The sequence below is a fragment of the Pecten maximus genome, chromosome 12, assembly GCF_902652985.1.
Source record: "Pecten maximus chromosome 12, xPecMax1.1, whole genome shotgun sequence".
NCBI classification, from domain to species: Eukaryota; Metazoa; Mollusca; class Bivalvia; order Pectinida; family Pectinidae; genus Pecten; species Pecten maximus.
Genome location: NC_047026.1, coordinates 38,784,596 through 38,809,516, shown reverse-complemented (window position 1 = coordinate 38,809,516; position 24,921 = coordinate 38,784,596). Strand labels below are relative to the sequence as shown.

At 36.7% G+C, this 24,921-nt stretch overlaps 1 protein-coding gene across 1 annotated transcript; it reads right to left on the bottom strand.

Annotated features, from left to right (window-relative positions):
• Nucleotides 1-13,662: 13,662 nt before the first annotated feature.
• LOC117338844 lies at nucleotides 13,663-24,417 on the bottom strand. The gene is made up of 3 exons (XM_033900205.1): nucleotides 24,346-24,417; nucleotides 23,653-23,775; nucleotides 13,663-14,328 (listed from the first exon to the last, which is right to left on the bottom strand). The coding sequence occupies exons 1-3, from the start codon at nucleotides 24,407-24,409 to the stop codon at nucleotides 14,144-14,146; spliced, it is 372 nt and encodes a 123-aa protein (XP_033756096.1). The 5' UTR covers nucleotides 24,410-24,417; the 3' UTR covers nucleotides 13,663-14,143.
• Nucleotides 24,418-24,921: the final 504 nt, after the last annotated feature.

The following is a 24,921-nucleotide window of genomic DNA, read 5'->3' as shown; positions in this document are numbered from 1 at the left end:
CTATTTACCGTGTCTGTTGTCTATGACCAAAAAAATGATCTAATGTATTCATTTTAAAGTTAAAGTAGGGTTTTTGTGCTTCATTTATTTTTCAATACCTGCAGAATTTATTGTCCATCATCTATTTGTGTCCAACTTGTTCTCTCGAAACTTTTATGATAAATTGTTGTAGAGAACATCTTTCTTAGTCTGAGTTCCGGACCTATGTGGTATAAACTCTGTACGCATTTCGATTGGCTAACACGGTGAACTTTGACCCAAGCTGCAATTGTTATTGACGTCATCAATAATCTAATGACGTCACATCGCCGGGTCCCGGACGTCACGGGGTACACTTTATTTGCATACGCGAAATTATACTTGGCCACGTTTCTCTTTGATTCAAGCCGATATTATTGTGGTAGAAACAGGTCACACGACTCGAAATTGTTGGATATGGAATTTATTTCACACGAGTAAGTTATTTTTTAAAAGTTGCAAAAAACACTCGCTAAAGCTCGTGTCTTTTGTAACTTTTAAAAAATAACTTACTCGTGTGAAATAAGTTCCATATCCAACAACCACTCGTTGTGTAACCTCTATTTACACAATGACAAACCAAATTATACAATGATGAACTAGATCATATCATGATAAACCAAATTATATAATGATAAACCAAATTATATAATGATAAACCAAATTATACAATGGTAAACCAAATTATATAATGATAAACCAAATTATATAATGATAAACCAAATTATATAATGATAAACCAAATTATATAATGATAAACCAAATTATACAATAATACAATGATAAACCAAATTATATAATGATAAACCAAATTATACAATGATGAACTAAATCATATAATGATAAACTAAATTATACACTAATAAACCAAATTATATCATGATAAACCAAATTATATAATGATAAACCAAATTATATAATGATAAACTAAATTATATAATGATAAACCCAATCATAGAATGATAAACCCAATCATATAATGATAAACCAAATTATATAATGATAAACCAAATTATATAATGATAAACCAAATTATATAATGATAAACCAAATTATATAATGATAAACCAAATTATACAATAATACAATGATAAACCAAATTATATAATGATAAACCAAATTATACAATGATGAACTAAATCATATAATGATAAACTAAATTATACAATAATAAACCAAATTATATCATGATGAACCAAATTATATAATGATAAACCAAAATATACAATGATAAACCAAATTATATAATGATAAACCAAATTATATAATGATAAACCAAATTATATAATGAAAAACCAAATTATATAATGATAAACCAAATTATATAATGATAAACCAAATTATATAATGATAAACCAAATTATACAATGATAAACCAAATTATATAATGATAAACCAAATTATATAATGATAAACCAAATTATATCATGATAAACCAAATTATAGAATGATAAACCAAATTATATCATGATAAACCAAATCATAGAATGATAAACCAAATCATAGAATGATAAACCAAATCATAGAATGATAAACCCAATCATATAATGATCATTTCAAATCATACAAATATAAAGTCATATATTGCTGATATAAAATAATTTATTGACGAAATGAAATAATATACTGGTAACATCATATAACAGAATGGTAAAATCATGCAACAGTGTATATGATAAGATTATATAATATAATACTGGTATTAAATAATATATTGGTGAAACCAAATCATATATAATGATGTCATGAAATAAAATGACAAGCTCAGATCATGTAATGAAATGTAATACCAATCCATATATTATTTGTTATTTATAATATTATATGTTACAGCTATGGCGTTCAGTACTAAACAGCCCACAGGCATTATACATGTACTGGTTTGTGTTGTCCATCTTCCTTCTAAAAGTATGATCTTGTTTTCCCTCCTTTTTACATCTTGTGCTGAGATACAAAACATCTATAAAACCAGCCTTCGTTAACTTGGTCTCCCATTTAAATATAACGTCGTCCCATGGCCTAACGGGGTACACGCTACAATCACAACACTGTTTATACACTACGTATCTATCTATTTCACATTCGTTCTCTCAAGTAAACATTGTTAAGCTGATCACTCCAAATAACATCAAACTTAACATTATCGCCATGTTTTATTATTGCCATGTGCTCATGACAAACTTCTCTTAACAACCTCGGTAATCACAAGATCAAAGACAACACTGGGAGACAAATAATCAACTACAAATGGACTAATGATGCTATTGAATATGTAACCATATGCAACACTTAACGCACAGCGTTCATGCTTTTTTCATGTTACAAGAAGAAAAAAGATTACTTTCAACCCGTGTATGTGCCGCAGGAAGTACAGAAAAGCTTTGTATTTCCGTACAAGACAATCGGGCGCTTGACGTTTAATGTAAGCGCTGATTGATCAGTCTTTGGTGACGTATTTATGTGTGGCTAGTCTGACAGTGTGAACTATATGGTGGCCTCTTAGCGGCACGGTTCCAATTATATATGCACTTGACTTCCGATATTGAAAAGTATTGACTATATAGCTATCGCAAGGGGACTATGTATATCACACATATTTTATACTTACATGTATCAGAACAATTATGGCAATTTTTGTCCATCTACATTATCGTAATTCACACAAAGCAATAGGTTGTCATACAATTATTCCATGCTTGTCGCGTTAGTGCTGCCGATGGGACGCCAAGGTGACAACGCCTACATCATCGAACGCCATGTCTATATGATTTGCTATACTTGGCCTAGTAGACAAGTAAACATGTGAATATTGGTTCCCTCGGCCCTGCAAGTAGGGCGTTAAAGACGACTAATTTGGAATATTTTCTTTTCTTGCTAAACAACTTGGTAATATTTCCTTTTGTACTTCTGGCCGTTAGTTGTTTGTTTGCCTTCTTATCACTCGGAAGTGAGACACCTGTTTTGCCCGTTGTCGGTACGATATGACCGGGTGGGTTGTGCTGTTGGGTGTCTTCCGGAAGTATGCTTAACAATATGAAACCAAATTAACCCCTTCAGTGCCATGTACTTATTCAAATGCCGATCCCATCAGAAGCATACGGCTGTGCTGTAATTATAGTGACGTGTGTACAGTACAGAGAAAATGGACAAATTGATACAGCAAACTCACACAACCATACCCAAGTCTACATTACAAAATTGTCTAAAGTATTTGTGAGAGTGACTTGGAAATGATACCTACAAGTCCTACAGTACTCCGAGGTCAGAGTAAATTACATCGACATTATAGCATTTATACCACTGCCAAACCTGCTAAAACCATTTTCAGTTTCCCCATTACTTGTAGCAACCTACATGTACCAGACAACCCAAGAGTATGTTTATAACCTAAAGTACTCAGCGTCATCTACCTGAGGTTGTGCGACAGGCTTCATTATTTTAACTATCGGAACAATCTTAATTATCCTGTCTTCTTAAGAGGTTTTTCCGCTGCAAATTACATGGGCATTTATATTTGAGCCCAAGGTTATGGATATGCTATAGCTTGTTATTCCGGATAATGTCACTGTCTCCGACTCCAAAACTATATTCGCCCTGAACTATTACCGAAAATCAATAACACGCTCTCTTTCATACAAAAAAAAAATTAAAAAAAATGGGAGGGGTGTAGTCTCTGTCAGAAACATACCTCAAGTATGTAACTTCATGATTTACAATAAAATGTACACGGACGTGTTCGATATTCGTTGAAGGCGACATTTATGGGTTTGACAAAGGCTTACATATCTTTCAATCTCGTCGTCTTGTGTTTGTATTTTGCTTTCATATCGAGCATTTTGAGTTATGATTATCAACGTTGTGAATAAAACAAATCGAAATGGTTTTGTTTGTAAATACGGCCATCATGCCCAGGAAACTGCTATACTCTTAACTGCTTTACATGTACCACAACGTACGTCAACCCGCGAGTGAAACAAGTAAGGAAAGAGTCTATTTAAGTACGGCGAACGTAACGACGGGTTTAGAGTGCCACTTTACTGAAATGTTATGTCTCGGGCACATCATCGTGACCCCTTCCTGTCCATTAGACTAACGTCGAAATGGGCCAGCTCTGTAACTGTTGCTTCCTGTCGCCCGGAAGTTATCTATTTATATCGTAATCAGACATAAATAACAACACTATTGTTACGTTCAACTCCCAGTGGACACAACATCGTAAGCGTAACCCCCTTATAGCAATGAATGTCTTATATCTAGAGTACATTTGCCTCTGTAAGATCGGTACTGTGACGTCATCGAACGTCTGTCTTCTAGTGTACCTCACCTCAACATAGATCTACATGTACCGATATTCCCATAAAGAACTAACCATCAATTAGATGCAATATAATTTGCGTATGTCACTATATATAGCGCCACCGTCAGTTGGTTTCTGGCCACACGTAAAATATCCGAAACCTCTTCCGATCTCATCTGTGCATAGAGAACCATGGAGTGGCCTGGTGTTCTTGACCTCATTACTCTGTAGTCATCATCCATATTTGGTTTCCTGATTGGTGGCTTCAGTTCCACACGTTCACAAGGAAATATACACGTTACTGATTATTAACTGTTATTTCAATAAAGCAACAGAGTTTCGACAGTGTTGACAATCCTACTGCAGTGACACGTGATGTCAGTGTGAGGACGGGATTATAACTATCGTTTGTGAATTTAAATAACTGTGTTTCTGTGTCGACTTAAATTTTAGTAAGATGTCAGGTGTTATTAAACCACGGACACGTGACAATACGCCGATATTTATCGATACTTGTAGGCCTAGGGTTGTATGGAAGCTCTCTGTTGCCATATTACTGTCTACATAAAAATACTATTTATGTCAAATTCAATATTTATGCGTGTTTTTTTGTTTTTGTTTTACATTTCCTTGCTGCTGTTTATTACAGGCTTTTACTACGTACGTAAACAAACTATAGCAAATAAAGTATACAGGGCTTTACATAAACTTTTATATTGACTGGCAAGTCATTTTATTATATGCTTGATCGAACCATCAATCAACTTTCCCAAATATGGCTGTTGATAATGAGTCATCCTATTAAGTATTTTAATTCGAAAACTAACAAATAAAACACGAACAACCATAACATTGTTTCATTACGTTCTAACTATTTAACACTGTTCTTGGAGTAAATAACTATATATTTATTGACTAGAAAATAAAACTGAATCAACTAAACTGTCAATTACAATTTGCACTGCAGTGAAACATCTCAATAATAACAATTACACCATAAGTTTAGATACCGTCTTCCTCAACATCATTGTCATCAAAATCTGGTCTTCCCCTTCTCTGTCCTCCGGTCCACCACATGCTTAGAGGACCTGGTACACTTGTACTATTTTACATCCGGTAAACACATTGCTCTCCAGTCGGACTTGATCCTTGCCATACATGAAAATCCCCTTTCACATATAGCACTAGAGTTGGGCACCACTAAAATTATCTCCACTAGCATCAGGATGCTCATATGTCTGTTGCTAAGGTGTTCATCTGTAAACAGCTTCACGAACAGAGCTTCTGTTGACCGTGTCCTGTTCATTTTCATGTGTGCTTTCAGAGCTGGCCACTCAGTGTTAATTTGATCAATTTTGCATCCCATCCTTTCCAGATGTCATCTGAAGTATTCACGCGCGGCGGTTAATCCAGCCGTAAGTTGCGAGGTCAGCATCGTCATCTGGGAGGTTGTCTGTAAAGAAAACCTGCATGGCATTCAGTACAGGTGAAGTATCCAATTCTTTCAGTACAGGTGAAGTATCCAATTCTTTCAGTACAGGTGAAGTATCCAATTCTTTCAGTACAGGTGAAGTATCCAGGTCTTTCAGTACAGGTGAAGCATCTAAGTCTTTCAGTACAGGTCAAGTATCCAAGTATTTTAGTCGCCCAGATACACGATCTGTTACATTATTGACCAAAATACTTCTCTTTGCAGCAAGCTGTTCATTTGCCATGTTTGCAGGAGATAGCTGCACTCCGTGGAAAACAAGCTTGTCATCAGTAACATCAGTAACAGGTGAAGTATCCAATTCTTTCAGTACAGGTGAAGTATTCAGGTCTTTCAGTACAGGTCAAGTATCCAAGTATTTTAGTCGCCCAGATACACGATCTGTTACATTATTGACCAAAATACTTCTCTTTGCAGCAAGCTGTTCATTTGCCATGTTTGCAGGAGATAGCTGCACTCCGTGGAAAACAAGCTTGTCATCAGTAACATCAGGGAACTCTTGTAGCTTCCTTCCTGGTCCCTGGTGGAGAGCCACAAGACGACGATAAACAGTTCCCAGTGCTTCTATAGCATCAGGAATGCTGCACGTATCACACTGAAATTATAGGGACAGATCACTTAAGGCCCCAAGAACATCCTGAATGAAGTACATATAATGGAGCAGTTTTTCAGATGTTTCAATATATTCTTTGCCCAACATCTGCACTTCCCTCCCTCTACAATGTCCTAAAAGTGTAACAAATACACAGTATGTAATGTAGCAGGTTCCAGTAGGATTTCGAGTTCTCTGCTGAGGTGTGGTATCCAGCGAGTACCATCAAGATTTGCTGGTCTGAACAGTTCGGCTCTCATAGCCTCAGCCACACTTCTTAATTCAGTAGGACCTTTGTGGAATAGTTGTATAACTTGTGGAGATGCGTGAAGACTGGCTTTATGTCAGCTAACAGTTCAGCATGTCCCTGCTTTAGAACATCCAACACAACCAGCTCTCACCTGTGGTTTACACAACGCATGGCAATAAGCTGGGGAGCATCTCTTTTGAATAAAGCTGTGACACTATGATTTTACCCATATTTACACTCGCCCCATCACATGCAATAAGCTTTTCCTTCCACCCATCCACACATGTCATTGCCTTCTCTGTACCCGCTAAAACACCGACTGCATGTGCATATTCAACAGCTTCCATATTTACATACAAACACCGAGGAACCTCTTGCACCACCTGAAAAAGACATAAGGCGGCATGTTTTTTTTTAAATAATCATTAAATAACATGAATCTTTAGAACTGTGCTAACATAATTAGCACAATATGTCAAATGATTGTCACTGACAGTAACATGAAATTTGGTCTTGAGCATTATTTGACAAAGGACATCAAATGTTGTATAAACATAGGATGTGACCTCCCTTGTGCCGGAGGGTACGGGCCCAAAAATTGAAATTAAGGAAAATATTTTAAATTGCTACTTGTCCTGAACGAATGAATGGATTTACATAAAATTTTGTCTAGAGCATTTATTCGATTAAGGAGAAGAAATGTTAAATGAACAGAGGATGTGACTTTACTGGGGAAGGAGGCTACGGACCCAATAGGGCCTCTCGTCCATATATCTTCATATTCCTGAACTTTGTATGCCAAAAGGACGTTGACAATGCCGTCACAAACAGTATAAGTCTTCCATTCGTCGACCATTAGACTAATGTCTTCTCCTTTGAGTATCAATGTGTTTTACTGAAGCTCCAAAGCCATTTCGTTGAAGCATACCTGGTTACAGCTGTAATCTATCGTTATCATACGAGAATTATAGGGATATTGTCACACAGGCCACCATACAGTATGTCAGGTGATTGGTTAGAAATATCTCGGACAACATCTTTAACAATCACTTGGGGACATGATAAAACAAAACAAATAATTGAGAGGATATTAGTTTCCTTACCACCAAAAGCAGTTAAACACTACAATCGTGTTCGATCAATCAGGCTAAACCTAGACTTGATATTCGATCAGTTTGTTTTCTGATCTCTATATACGTCACAGCATGAGCTTACGTGTACAATTTCATAGTTTATAATGGTTTATAAGCCGTTAAGCCTCACGTGTACATTCCACTGTGACCTAGATCTACTCGATCAGCTTGAAACCAAACCTTCATGTACTTCATCATCCAATATTACATTTATGTTGGAACAAACGGATAAACTGTGACTGTATCAGTTTTGACATTTACATCAGGTAAGGTGATATACGCGGCCAGTGGTCGTCCGTGGGTTGTATAAGATCGTTTTCTCTTCATTCCTGGTTTTACGACAGCTTCCAGGCAATACCGATACATGAGTAATATAACCGGAAAAAGAGAGAGCAATTATTACTGACTCTCAATAACAAATTTTATCTGACGATAAATTGGCGAAGACGGTTTATAACCTAAAGCTCTCTAAGTTCGTCTTGCCTATTGCGATCTATGACAAGTCATGTTGTCATTTATTCATGGAGCAATGTTCATGTGCTTGAGCAAATTATAAAATATCTCTTATTTATTATGTAAGGCATCTTATCAAGTATACATGTAATAAATTTATAGTTATTTTTAATATATAAGATAGTTTGTAAACTTTAAAAGATATATCTTTTTTTCATAAGAAACCTTATCCAATGTATATTATTTATCTCAAAAAAGATATAAAATGAAGACGCCTGCGTTCGTTATAAGACATTTTAGCAGCACATGATAAATAGTATATCATTAAATTTTGTGAATAACACGTCTTATATACTTTATGGGATATTTGATATGTATACATTTTACTGAATCAATATTGCTCCATGAACACTTTGCTTGCCATAGCCATATTGTCCCTGACCACACTTTTTAGATAATTGATGATTTCAAATTCTTCTGAGAGACCCATGGTGCTATTTTTTTGCTTTTTTTTGTTTCACATTGATGGTTGATAGGATCCCGTTTTTAGGGGCTTTTTATGTTAACATGTTATTGTTGTTTTTTGTTTGTTTTGCAAGCTTATCGTTTTATCCATTTGATGAACATGTATTCTATAAAAGCGTATTTAGGAAAGCAACATTTAAGAGTATATTTTATAAGAGACAACACTCCTTCAAAGTTTGTTGGAATTACATGAACATATATGCATGTGTTGACGGTTCAGTGAGGAACATTTTGATCCTGATCCACTTCAAAGCCGAGGGGCGGGACACAAATGCGTCAAGTTTTCTAAAATTCCAACAATCGTCCTTAGATTAGGATGCATGATAAAATCAAAATATTTGGGGTGTTCAATCGAAATTGTGAATTTCATTTAACCCGAACCTCACTCTCTGAATTCATCTGTTGAGGGACCAGAATGTGATAGGTTTTCAAATGGAATTAATTAGAACTGTCTTGAAACCTTTATTTCCTGGTTGGAATACATTTATTGACAACATAAATACAATATGTACGGGATTTACTTAAGCATTGAACTGTTTTTGTATGGTATTTATGATCTATTTGAACGACAGAGCTTTGCAAGCAAACAACATAATGCGCGCTAGCGCATTATGATTTGTTTGCTTGCAAAGCTCTGTCATTCAAATAGATCATAAATACCATACAAAAACAGTTCAACGCTTATATTTACATTTTCCAACGATTTGATTTTTTTTCCTTTGACAGATCATATTAAAAAAATTCATAATTCCCGCGTTACCGACAGGCAACACAAATTTTAATCGTTAACTGGAACAGCCTTCATGTCTCGTGCAGATTGGCAAACAAAATCGGCAACAAAATAGTGCTTGAAAAAAAAACCCAACAATTTATTATATTCTACATTTATTACAAACAAAGTATATGGCATGTTTTATCATAATAAATTATTTGACAAAAATATGTATTTTTGCTCAAATTTATCTATAACAATGCTTTCAGTATATTGGCCCGGAACAAAATATTGCGCAGGTCTGTGTTGTATTACTACGCTGATACTGTCGCGTGATGCATGGCACTTAAACAAACATCAACGACACAACTCTCAAAAAGGCTTTATAGTGACAATGCCATACAAATGTAAATATAATCATTTGATAATCAGCTCATAATACAATATATGTCACCATAATTATAATGTCATAGCTCTATTGTTTGCTTTTAAACACTACTTTTGTGATTGGTATCTCCAATGTTCATAAAGAAGGGCCGCGGTGGCCGAGTGGTTAAGGTGTACCGACACTTTATCACTAGCCCTCCACCACTGGGTTGCGAGTTCGAAACCTACGTGGGGCAGTTGCCAGGTACTGATCGTAGGCCGGTGGTTTTTCTCCGGGTACTCCGGCTTTCCTCCACCTTCAAAACCTGGCACGTCCTTAAATGACCCTGGCTGTTAACAGGACGTTAAACAAAAACAAACCAAATGTTCATAAAGTTCACACTCAAATTGTTTTTTTTTAAACTGTCACTGTATTTAGTGGGAAGTTATCTTCAAAGGGACATTCTGTCGTTGAAATGATTTGATGGTATAAAAACAAAAGTAAACGGGAATCATGTATTTGTCTCACCTAGTAAAAGGTATAATCTTTACCGTAATACAACACTCGAAGTCCGAAGATAAACCAAAGTTCTTAACACACATAGAGGCCGCGGTGGCCGAGTGGTTAAGGTGTCCCGACACTTTAACACTAGCCCTCCACCTCCGGGTTGCGAGTTCGAAACCTACGTGGGGCAGTTGCCAGGTACTGACTAGGCCGGTGGTTTTTCTCCGGGTACTCCGGCTTTCCTCCACCTCCATAACCTGGCACGTCCTTAAATGACCCTGGCTGTTAATAGGACGTTAAACAAAAACCCAAACCAAATCTTAACTCACACAGAAATGAAAATGGCGTACACGGTTCCATGAGAAAATTAGGACACGACAAGAAAGCGAAATCCTTAAAAAAAATCTTATAAATATCGACAACTAGTTGGAAAGTCATGCGTGAAAATTGATAGTCGACGCAACAGAGCTGACAAATCAGACACTGTTACTAAATATTACCTCATCGAACCACAATAAATGATTTTACATGTATACTGTGTATTTGTCTTATCTTTAGCCATTTCCTTCAATTACATTGATGTACACATCAATTTGTAAACACGGTACACGTGTTTGCGCCCTTTATGCGACTTTGTACACACAGATGATGTTTGTGTGTAATATTTTATATTTTTGTTTATATTCTTAACTTATTTACTAGCTATGCATGTTACCTAAACATTAGTAATCGGTGTAAAACAAGCTGTAATTGGATTTTATAATCACAACGGTACACCTACATGTTCATCAGTCACTACGCGATGCCATGTGATTTTTACCGAACTGATGTGGGGCTTTTTTTTTTTTTTGGCGAACTGATGCTTCTATCGCTATAACACGTGCTTTTCTAGATTGGGTTACAAAATATGGTTCTCATACTCTACATGTAGTATAATTAACGCTTTATGAAATTGCGTGAAAATAAATATGTCCATGTTAACTTTATTTTTGTTCTCCTGAATGACTGCACAATCTTGTTAATTAGTTATTGTTCAGAAAGCTTCCGTGTCATAAGAAGGAAGTTACGTGGCCGGTCACAACGAATCTTGGTTTCCTACCAAGCAACAAGGCTCACCACAAAGAGGCTAATGGTCATACAATACTATATTTTTACAGGCAGGAAGCAGATGACGCTTTCTCTTCCGGAACACCTGATCTAGTCTAAATGCAAATGAATATTGTGTTCGTATTTTAACCTCGTGTGTTAAAAAGGAAGGAAGCAAATCATTAACGAACGCTATCATCTAACTGCGATCGGATTTTAATTTTCCCTTTATACGTTCCCGATGTTTTATGTTGACAACTAAGCCGTTGTTTCATCTTGAGGCCTTATAGCTACCTTAGTACAGCCATTAAAATCAGACTGTTGTTTATAGTCTTGGTGGTGTCCTCTATAGGTCTCCACCAGTACTACATTGACGGACATTCTCTAAGTTACGTTAAATGTGTTCTTGTTCCAAAAACCTGCATTAATAAATTCTAAGTACATTTTGCATTGATGTTCAAAATTTCCATTCGTTGGTACAAACGGGAAACTTCTGATGTAAGTAGTTTTATATACAAGATAAGTTGTTACATGCATGCTGGTATTTAATGTTGAGTTTTATACAATCAATACAATATGCAGGTGCGTGTATGTTTCAAACCCTGGCAATAGATAAAATTTCAGTTCAAATTACAAAATCCGCGAGTAAACACACGAGAATTAGCGGGTTATTTTACCATCTACATTATAATTCCGCCATCATGACTACAATTAATACGACAAATTCCTAAATCGGCTACTAGTAATTGTAGTTTCCACATGTCGACGCCCGCTTCACCACTTGTACTACGATCATTATGAATATGTCAATAGTTTCCGTTGTGCAAGGGCAAATGTATATTTGACACGACACACCAATTATCAACGAATTACGTCTGAACGGTTATGCCTCTTCTTCACCGATTTAAATATTTTGGAATGGCAATCGAAAACAGATTTGTATTCAGAACGACATGACAAGTTGAAAGTTTCTTTCATTTTTCGACATAGCCGTCTAATTTTGTTTTGGCACCGGATATGACGCGACAGGTGGCGTTCTGGTCAAGATGAAGTATGTGATTGGTCAATGTAGCGGTCAATGCAAAATGCAGATATACAGTTAAAAACGAAACAAAGTTAAAGGGACCTCACGGTAAACCAATATTTATTTTGTATTTTTTATCATATTATTGGGTATATCTTTTAAAAAAATAACCTTCTGAACAATACCATTCGAATTCGATGATGTAGGCCTATGTACATAAAAACATCAATTATCAATTATTAAAAGGTTATCAAATAATCTGAATATGCAAAAAATTTGTGACATATACGATAAACGCATGCGCACAACAAACTAAAACACATGGAAACAAAAATGGCTTCCAATGTGAATCGACTGCGGTTGAAAACGATAACAGCTTCCGCAATGAAAAGAATAATAGGAAAATGGGTCAAACACAATCCTAGAATTAAACTTGGGAAGCAGTACAATAGACTGTAACAGTTCAAACATGAAAACAGCAGTAATACGGACGCCGCTCGTATTCTGCTTGATTGTTTGATAGTAGGTCATGACAATCTCGGTAATATTTACACAAACTCAGTAAGATTTCCACAAACTCGATACAATTTTCACAATCTCTGTAATAGTTCCACAAACTCGATTATATTTATACAGTCTGTACCAGTACATCGCTACTGTCACTATACTATATGAACAATGTTTACACTTATTTACACATAAATATGTGTGCCGTAATATATACAGAACGTGTTATTTAACATTTAAACCACTGTATAATATCGTTATCCAACTTACCCAGATGGAATATATATATCGCCTTGTAAACTATCGTGTGTTTGTGCTGCCACGATTTCAAAACAGTCACGTAATGATTTAAAAATAATTTCCGCGCTAAATTTAGAGGGTGATTCCCAACTAAATCGAGTGGTCAAGCTGGACATAGGGATTGACTGTGAACATTGGGACAGCACAGAAACATAGCTGGAAAGGAACAAAACGCGTACATTCAGTGAAAATTGCAACGTTTTTACCGTGATGTCCCTTTTAAATTGAATGCAAGCTGAATAAGTGGATGCATCTATTCAAATGACACATTTGCAGTCTTATTATCACCAAAAATGATTCAAACTGATATAATTTTGCTAACCGTGCTGAAACTGCGCATTTATTAATTACAATGTAGTTCGTTAACTTATTTCACCAGTAGTTTTATATTATAACCACCAGCATTAAAACTATGCCGTTTATCTTTTTTAAAGATATTTCTTGTTTTGTGTTGTCTTTAAAATTTGAAAACGGCAAGAGAAGCAGTGTCCCTTTGGAATACAAATAAAAATATGTACATGTATTGGTTTTCCAAACCCAACGTACAGTATTTATTTGACACTAACTCACTGTTGTAATGTATACATGTATGGTGGCACCGTCGTCGTGACGGACTTTATAAAGACCAAGCATACACTTACATTTCCTACATCTTTATGACTAATATGTACACTCCCTAAAGTGTTATAGAGTGATATCTGTATCTTTTACATATACTCTGTATATCAAATCGAGCTGACATCTTCAGTCATTACTTATTACAGATAGACTGGTATTATAACATATTAACATACTTATACATGTGGGCAGAAGAAAGAAAACAAAAAAACAAGTAAGGCGTGTGTTTGAATGTTGACAACAGTTCTTGTACTGATTCAGACACATGTCAAGCAATGTTACGTGATGCAGTTTTTGATCCCGTATATGATTTGTACACAAACGAGAAAAGGTCAATGATATCCGGTAAAACGATACCCATGATCAGTATAAACAGTATCGCTACTCCGAATCCGCCAATGGCCTTAGCACTTATCCGGTCATCAGAAGCACTTGTCCGTAAGCGGAGAGCAGCTGAAACGGAACCAAACAAATTAGATTTTAATTTGATATATCTTAAATAGTAAGTACAACGACACTGGGTTAAATACGTGTACAGATATATTGATACTGGTACAAATGTTTAAGATCCAAGTCTTATTAAGGCACAATAACATCCTCAAAACAGGTACACGCATGTGCATTAGAATCAACGAATTTAAGCACGACTGTCAATTATGAAATAATTTCATACCTTCTGCCATTATGCTTGTTTCATTTTTAATGGTTAACATCATTTTATACATTGTAAAAATCACGTTAATCGTTTTTTTCCATGTGTTTTGACGTTTTGTAGAATAATTCAGTATAATACATTGTGGATAGATATTTTTTTATCAGATAAATATATCTTTTCCCCTCCTATCACTGGGAGTTGCCTCCCTTATCCCATCATTAAGGAATCCGCCGATAACATGAAGCCAGAATATTGGTGTTAGGTTAAATTTCACGAAGCGTGAGTCCAATCTGTTCTACGTCATCAAAACAACACGATACAAACGTCAGTTTGCCAGCTAGTCCGCCGTGCGTTATAGTTTAATAAGTATGAATTTCTAAACATTCATAAATCAACATTAAATTGACAATATTCTCCCCTATGCGTATATTGAACTACGGATAAACTATCCCGTTCCTCATACCTATTTCCGTGTATACGAAAACAAAACGAAGCAAGTGCGATATAGAAGAGAATAAGAAGCCAAGCGAGCCACCCAATCTGAAAAATAACTGGTAAAAACCAGGCAAAGTCAGGAGGTGCACCAGCCCTAAATGCTCGAAACTTTAAAAATGCTGGGATTACTCTACAACATCCACCCTACGCTAAAACCACCGATCCTGCCAAAATGTGATGTATACGTACATTCGCATCAAATTTACCAAAGTTTCAACAAACTAAAACGTCCGTCGCACTAGAAATGCGGCTAGAAAATAAACCGGATACAAGCGAACAGCGTACACGTACCGCACGTGCTGTGTACGAGACCAATCCGATTGGCTCAGAACACTCGGTAATCTCCGTACCGAACCGATAAGACAAATAATTCCCGCTATTCTCCGAAACGCGGTAATATAGTATTACTGTAAGAGGCGTAGCTTCTACCAAAATTTGTAATTCATCAATTGTTGAATTAGCAGTCTTGTCGTTTTTCTGCGTTCCAATAATTACAATATGACCGAGGATACATTATCCCGCCTACATTACTGTACCTGATGTCTTTTTATCATTACATTATCCCCGCCTACATTACTGTACCTGATGTTGTCTTTTTATCACTACATTATCCCCGCCTACATTACTGTATCTGATGTTGTCTTTTTATCACTACATTATCCCCGCCTACATTACTGTACCTCATGTTGTATTTTTATCACCACATTATCCCCGCCTACATTACTGTACCTCATGTTGTATTTTTATCATTACATTATCCCCGCCTACATTACTGTACCTGATGTTGTCTTTTTATAACTAAATTATCCCCGCCTACATTACTGTACCCGATGTTGTCTTTTTATAACTAAATTATCCCCGCCTACATTACTGTACCTGATGTTGTCTTTTATCACTACATTATCCCCGCCTACATTACTCTATCTGATGTTGTCTTTTTATCACTAAATTATCCCCGCCTACATTACTGTATCTGATGTTGTCTTTTTATCACTACATTATCCCCGCCTACATTACTCTATCTGGTGTTGTCTTTTATCACTACATTATCCCCGCCTACATTACTGTACCCGATGTTGTCTTTTTATCACTACATTATCCCCGCCTACATTACTGTACCCGATGTTGTCTTTTATCATTACATTATCCCCGCCTACATTACTGTACCCGATGTTGTCTTTTTATCACTACATTATCCCCGCCTACATTACTGTACCCGATGTTGTCTTTTTATCTCTACATTATCCCCGCCTACATTACTGTACCTGATGTTGTCTTTTTATCATTACATTATCCCCGCCTACATTACTGTACCTGATGTTGTCTTTTTATCACTACATTATCCCCGCCTACATTACTGTACCTTATGTTGTCTTTTTATCACTACATTATCCCCGCCTACATTACTGTACCGGATGTTGTCTTTTTATCACTACATTATCCCCGCCTACATTACTGTACCTGATATTGTCTTTTTATCACTACATTATCCCCGCCTACATTACTGTACCTGATGTTGTCTTTTATCACTACATTATCCCCGCCTACATTACTGTACCTGATGTTGTCTTTTTATCACTACAATATCCCCGCCTACATTACTGTACCTCATGTTGTATTTTTATCATTACATTATCCCCGCCTACATTACTCTATCTGATGTTGTCTTTTTATCACTACATTATCCCCGCCTACATTACTGTACCTGATGTTGTCTTTTTATCACTACATTATCCCCGCCTACATTACTGTACCTGATGTCTTTTTATCAATACATTATCCCCGCCTACATTACTGTACCTGATGTTGTCTTTTTATCATTACATTATCCCCGCCTACATGACTGTACCTGATGTCTTTTTATCACTACATTATCCCCGCCTACATGACTGTACCTGATGTCTTTTTATCATTACATTATCCCCGCCTACATGACTGTACCTGATGTCTTTTTATCAATACATTATCCCCCCCTACATGACTGTACCTGATGTCTTTTTATCAATACATTATCCCCGCCTACATTACTGTACCTGATGTTGTCTTTTATCATTACATTATCCCCGCCTACATTACTGTACCTGATGTTGTCTTTTTATCAATACATTATCCCCGCCTACATTACTGTACCTGATGTTGTCTTTTTATCAATACATTATCCCCGCCTACATTACTGTACCTGATGTTGTCTTTTTATCAATACACTATCCCCGCCTACATTACTGTACCTGATGTTGTCTTTTATCAATACATTATCCCCGCCTCCATTACTGTACCTGATGTTGTCTTTTATCACTAAATTATCCCCGCCTACATTACTGTACCTGATGTTGTCTTTTTATCATTACATTATCCGCGGCTACATTACTGTACCTGATGTCTTTTTATCATTACATTATCCCCGCCTACATTACTGTACCTGATGTTGTCTTTTATCACTACATTATCCCCGCCTACATTACTGTACCCGATGTTGTCTTTTATCACTTCATTATCCCCGCCTACATTACTGTACCTGATGTTGTCTTTTTATTACTACATTATCCCCGCCTACATTACTGTACCTGATGTTTTCTTTTTATCATTACATTATCCCCGCCTACATTACTGTACCTGATGTTGTCTTGTTATTACTACATTATCCCCGCCTACATTACTGTACCTGATGTTGTCTTTTGATCATTACATTATCCCCGCCTACATTACTGTATCTGGTGTTGTCTTTTTATCACTACATTATCCCCGCCTACATTACTGTACCTGATGTTGTCTTTTTATCACTACATTATCCCCGCCTACATTACTGTACCTGATGTTGTCTTTTTATCACTACATTATCCCCGCCTACATTACTGTACCCGATGTTGTCTTTTTATCACTACATTATCCCCGCCTACATTACTGGACCTGATGTTGTCTTTTTATCATTACATTATCCCCGCCTACATTACTGTACCTGATGTTGTCTTTTTATCACTACATTATCCCCGCCTGCATTGCTGTACCTGATGTTGTCTTTTATCAATACATTATCCCCGCCTACATTACTGTACCTGACGTTGTCTTTTTATCACTACATTATCCCCGCCTACATTACTGTACCTGATGTTGTCTTTTTATCACTACATTATCACCGCCTACATTACTGTACCTGATGTTGTCTTTTTATCACTACATTATCCCCGCCTACATTACTGTACCCGATGTTGTCTTTTTATCACTACATTATCCCCGCCTACATTACTGTACCTGATGTTATCTTTTTATCACTACATTATCCCCGCCTACATTACTGTACCTGATGTTGTCTTTTTATCACTACATTATCCCCGCCTACATTACTGTACCTGGTGTTGTCTTTTTATCACTACATTATCCCCGCCTACATTACTGTACCTGATGTTGTCTTTTTATTACTACAATATCCCCGCCTACATTACTGTACCTGATGTTGTCTTTTTATCACTACATTATCCCCGCCTACATTACTGTACCTGATGTTGTCTTTTTATTACTACAATATCCCCGCCTACATTACTGTACCCGGTGTTGTCTTTTTATCACTACATTATCCCCGCCTACATTACTGTATCTGATGTTTTTTATCACTACATTATCCCCGCCTACATTACTGTACCTGATGTTGTCTTTTTATCACTACATTATCCCCGCCTACATTACTGTACCTGATGTTGTCTTTTTATTACTACAATATCCCCGCCTACATTACTGTACCCGGTGTTGTCTTTTTATCACTACATTATCCCCGCCTACATTACTGTACCCGATGTTGTCTTTTTATCACTACATTATCCCCGCCTACATTACTGTACCTGATATTGTCTTTTTATCACTACATTATCCCCGCCTACATTACTGTACCTGATGTTGTCTTTTATCACTACATTATCCCCGCCTACATTACTGTACCTGATGTTGTCTTTTTATCACTACAATATCCCCGCCTACATTACTGTACCTCATGTTGTATTTTTATCATTACATTATCCCCGCCTACATTACTCTATCTGATGTTGTCTTTTTATCACTACATTATCCCCGCCTACATTACTGTACCTGATGTTGTCTTTTTATCACTACATTATCCCCGCCTACATTACTGTACCTGATGTCTTTTTATCACTACATTATCCCCGCCTACATTACTGTACCTGATGTCTTTTTATCATTACATTATCCCCGCCTACATGACTGTACCTGATGTCTTTTTATCACTACATTATCCCCGCCTACATGACTGTACCTGATGTCTTTTTATCATTACATTATCCCCGCCTACATGACTGTACCTGATGTCTTTTTATCAATACATTATCCCCCCCTACATGACTGTACCTGATGTCTTTTTATCAATACATTATCCCCGCCTACATTACTGTACCCAATAATGTCTTTTTATCATTACATTATCCCCGCCTACATTACTGTACCTGATGTCTTTTTATCAATACATTATCCCCGCCTACATTACTGTACCTGATGTTGTCTTTTTATCAATACACTATCCCCGCCTACATTACTGTACCTGATGTTGTCTTTTTATCAATACACTATCCCCGCCTACATTACTGTACCTGATGTTGTCTTTTATCAATACATTATCCCCGCCTCCATTACTGTACCTGATGTTGTCTTTTATCACTAAATTATCCCCGCCTACATTACTGTACCTGATGTTGTCTTTTTATCATTACATTATCCCCGGCTACATTACTGTACCTGATGTCTTTTTATCATTACATTATCCCCGCCTACATTACTGTACCTGATGTTGTCTTTTATCACTACATTATCCCCGCCTACATTACTGTACCCGATGTTGTCTTTTATCACTTCATTATCCCCGCCTACATTACTGTACCTGATGTTGTCTTTTTATTACTACATTATCCCCGCCTACATTACTGTACCTGATGTTTTCTTTTTATCATTACATTATCCCCGCCTACATTACTGTACCTGATGTTGTCTTGTTATTACTACATTATCCCCGCCTACATTACTGTACCTGATGTTGTCTTTTGATCATTACATTATCCCCGCCTACATTACTGTATCTGGTGTTGTCTTTTTATCACTACATTATCCCCGCCTACATTACTGTACCTGATGTTGTCTTTTTATCACTACATTATCCCCGCCTACATTACTGTACCTGATGTTGTCTTTTTATCACTACATTATCCCCGCCTACATTACTGTACCTGATGTTGTCTTTTTATCACTACATTATCCCCGCCTACATTACTGTACCTGATGTTGTCTTTTTATCATTACATTATCCCCGCCTACATTACTGTACCTGATGTTGTCTTTTTATCACTACATTATCCCCGCCTGCATTACTGTACCTGATGTTGTCTTTTATCAATACATTATCCCCGCCTACATTACTGTACCTGACGTTGTCTTTTTATCACTACATTATCCCCGCCTACATTACTGTACCTGATGTTGTCTTTTTATCACTACATTATCACCGCCTACATTACTGTACCTGATGTTGTCTTTTTATCACTACATTATCCCCGCCTACATTACTGTACCCGATGTTGTCTTTTTATCACTACATTATCCCCGCCTACATTACTGTACCTGATGTTATCTTTTTATCACTACATTATCCCCGCCTACATTACTGTACCTGATGTTGTCTTTTTATCACTACATTATCCCCGCCTACATTACTGTACCTGGTGTTGTCTTTTTATCATTACATTATCCCCGCCTACATTACTGTACCTGATGTTGTCTTTTTATTACTACAATATCCCCGCCTACATTACTGTACCTGATGTTGTCTTTTTATCACTACATTATCCCCGCCTACATTACTGTACCTGATGTTGTCTTTTTATTACTACAATATCCCCGCCTACATTACTGTACCCGGTGTTGTCTTTTTATCACTACATTATCCCCGCCTACATTACTGTATCTGATGTTTTTTATCACTACATTATCCCCGCCTACATTACTGTACCTGATGTTGTCTTTTTATCACTACATTATCCCCGCCTACATTACTGTACCTGATGTTGTCTTTTTATTACTACAATATCCCCGCCTACATTACTGTACCCGGTGTTGTCTTTTTATCACTACATTATCCCCGCCTACATTACTGTACCCGATGTTGTCTTTTTATCACTACATTATCCCTGCCTACATTACTGTACCTGATGTTGTCTTTTATCACTACATTATCCCCGCCTACATTACTGTACCTGATGTTGTCTTTTTATCACTACATTATCCCCACCTACATTACTGTACCCGATGTTGTCTTTTTATCACTACATTATCCCCGCCTACATTACTGTATCCGATGTTGTCTTTTTATCACTACATTATTTCCGCCTACATTACTGTACCTGATATTGTCTTTTTATCACTACATTATCCCCGCCTACATTACTGTATCTGATGTTTTTTATCACTACATTATCCCCGCCTACATTACTGTACCTGATGTTGTCTTTTTATCACTACATTATCCCCGCCTACATTACTGTACCTGATGTTGTCTTTTTATTACTACAATATCCCCGCCTACATTACTGTACCTGATGTTGTCTTTTTATCACTACATTATCCCCGCCTACATTACTGTACCTGATGTTGTCTTTTTATTACTACAATATCCCCGCCTACATTACTGTACCCGGTGTTGTCTTTTTATCACTACATTATCCCCGCCTACATTACTGTACCCGATGTTGTCTTTTTATCACTACATTATCCCCGCCTACATTACTGTACCTGATGTTGTCTTTTATCACTACATTATCCCCGCCTACATTACTGTACCTGATGTTGTCTTTTTATCACTACATTATCCCCACCTACATTACTGTACCCGATGTTGTCTTTTTATCACTACATTATCCCCGCCTACATTACTGTACCCGATGTTGTCTTTTTATCACTACATTATCCCCGCCTACATTACTGTACCTGATGTTGTCTTTTTATCACTACATTATCCCCGCCTACATTACTGTACCTTATGTTGTCATTTATCACTACATTATCCCCGCCTACATTACTGTACCTGATGTTGTCTTTTTATCAATACATTATCCCCGCCTACATTACTGTACCCGATGTTGTCTTTTTATCACTACATTATTTCCGCCTACATTACTGTACCTGATATTGTCTTTTTATCACTACATTATCCCCGCCTACATTACTGTATCTGATGTTTTTTATCACTACATTATCCCCGCCTACATTACTGTACCTGATGTTGTCTTTTTATCATTACATTATCCCCGCCTACATTACTGTACCTGATGTTGTCTTTTTATCACTACATTATCCCCGCCTACATTACTGTACCTGATGTTGTCTTTTATCACTACATTATCCAAACCTACATTACTGTACCTGATGTTGTCTTTTTATCACTACATTAACCCGCCTACATTACTGTATCTGGTGTTGTATTTTTACCACTACATTATCCCCGCCTACATTACTGTACCTGATGTTGTCTTTTTATCACTACATTAACCCGCCTACATTACTGTATCTGGTGTTGTATTTTTACCACTACATTATCCCCGCCTACATTACTGTACCCGGTGTTGTCTTTTGATCATTACATTATCCCCGCCTACATTACTGTACCCGATGTTGTCTTTTTATCACTACATTATCCCCGCCTACATTACTGTACCCGGTGTTGTCTTTTTATCACTACAATATCTCCGCCTACATTACTGTACCTGATGTTGTCTTTTTATCACTACATTATCCCCGCCTACATTACTGTACCTGATGTTGTCTTTTTATCACTACATTATCCCCGCCTACATTACTGTACCTGATGTTGTCTTTTTATCACTACATTATCCCCGCCTACATTACTGTACCTGATGTTGTATTTTTATCACTACATTATCCCCGCCTACATTACTGTACCTGATGTTGTATTTTTATCAATACACTATCCCCGCCTACATTACTGTACCCGATGTTGTCTTTTATCATTACATTATCTCCGCCTACATTACTGTACCTGATGTTGTCTTTTTATCACTACATTATCTCCGCCTACATTACTGTACCTGATGTTGTCTTTTTATCACTACATTATCCCCGCCTACATTACTGTACCTGATATTGTCTTTTTATCACTACATTATCCCCGCCTACATTACTGTACCTGATATTGTCTTTTTATCACTACAATATCTCCGCCTACATTACTGTACCTGATGTTGTCTTTTTATCACTACATTATCCCCGCCTACATTACTGTACCTGATGTTGTCTTTTTATCACTACATTATCCCCGCCTACATTACTGTACCTGATGTTGTCTTTTTATCACTACATTATCTCCGCCTACATTACTGTACCCGATGTTGTCTTTTTATCACTACATTATCCCCGCCTACATTACTGTACCTGATATTGTCTTTTTATCACTACATTATCCCCGCCTACATTACTGTATCTGATGTTTTTTATCACTACATTATCCCCGCCTACATTACTGTACCTGATGTTGTCTTTTTATCACTATATTATCCCCGCCTACATTACTGTATCTGATGTTTTTTATCATAACATTATCCCCGCCTACATTACTGTACCTGATGTTGTCTTTTTATCCACTCGGAGAAGGGCTCTCAGCCAGTATAATCTCCTGTATAATTGGTCATCAGTGAATGCAGTCAAGCAGATACATTTGATCACCGTGTTGTTGCCATCACAAACTGAAAGTAAACAATACCGACGTATGAGGACCAGTCTCAGAACATGGAACGAATCATTTACCGTTAAATTCGCTTTGTTAACATGCATTGATCTACAACCTACACAAGAAATGTTTTACAGCAGCCGTGCAAGTCAAAAAAGTCTTTTGAAAACTGTTAGCATTGACAAAATGTTGAAGTATCTGAAAGCTGTAGGGCTGTATCACAAGATTTGAGTAACCATTGCAATGTTTTATAGTAAATTATACGTGAGTATATCAATATACATTTACATTGATACATATTTCGTTTTTCGATGTTGCTTCGTTTTTGCTCTTCTTACTCTGGCCGAATGGCATTGATAGTGTTGATAGGCCGTTAAGAATATAAAATTAACAAGCTATTCATACTTGATAGCTTCATGTAGTATTACAGAGGAAATTATTAAAGAAATAACGAATTATAAAAAGGTTATACCAGGCGGACAGGTAACAATATTTGTCTAATATTATAAAACATATATTAGAAGTGAATCGTTCGAACTGGACATGAAGCATCAAACTCTTGGCTTACTATCAACTGTTTACCTACCAGTTACAGAGCTATTGGAATAGCTAACAGTTGACACCGGCATCGTGATCTCGTTTGTCGTCATTCCGTTTGTTGTCGTCGTCGTCGGCAGTGTTGTTGTTGTCGTCGTTGTCGGCGGTGCTGTTGTCGTCGGCAGTGTTGTTGTCGTTGTTGGCGGTAGCGTTGTTGTCCTTGTCGTTGTCGTCGGCAGTGGTGTTGTCGTTGTCGTCGTAGGTGGCACTGTTGTCGTTATTATGGCGTTTTTTGTCAGCTCTCCTGTAATCGTATAAAATCTTTTCATGTTTCTCAAATAAAAATGTATGATGGTGTACCACGTTAATGCCATTCTAAATTTCACTTTATATGACACATTATATTATATACATTACATATCATTAATCTTCCACTATCATTGTCTTTAGTACTTACCGTACTCTGGATCTACCCATAAATTAGGATCACACAATTCGGGCGCACCATTCTGCGGAGACTTGATTTGTGACTTATTTGAGAATTGGATACATGATATTTTTCCTTGAAAGTTATCACTTCCCCATTGGTTTGAGCCTAGTACCACGGATCCTAGAGCTTGAATCT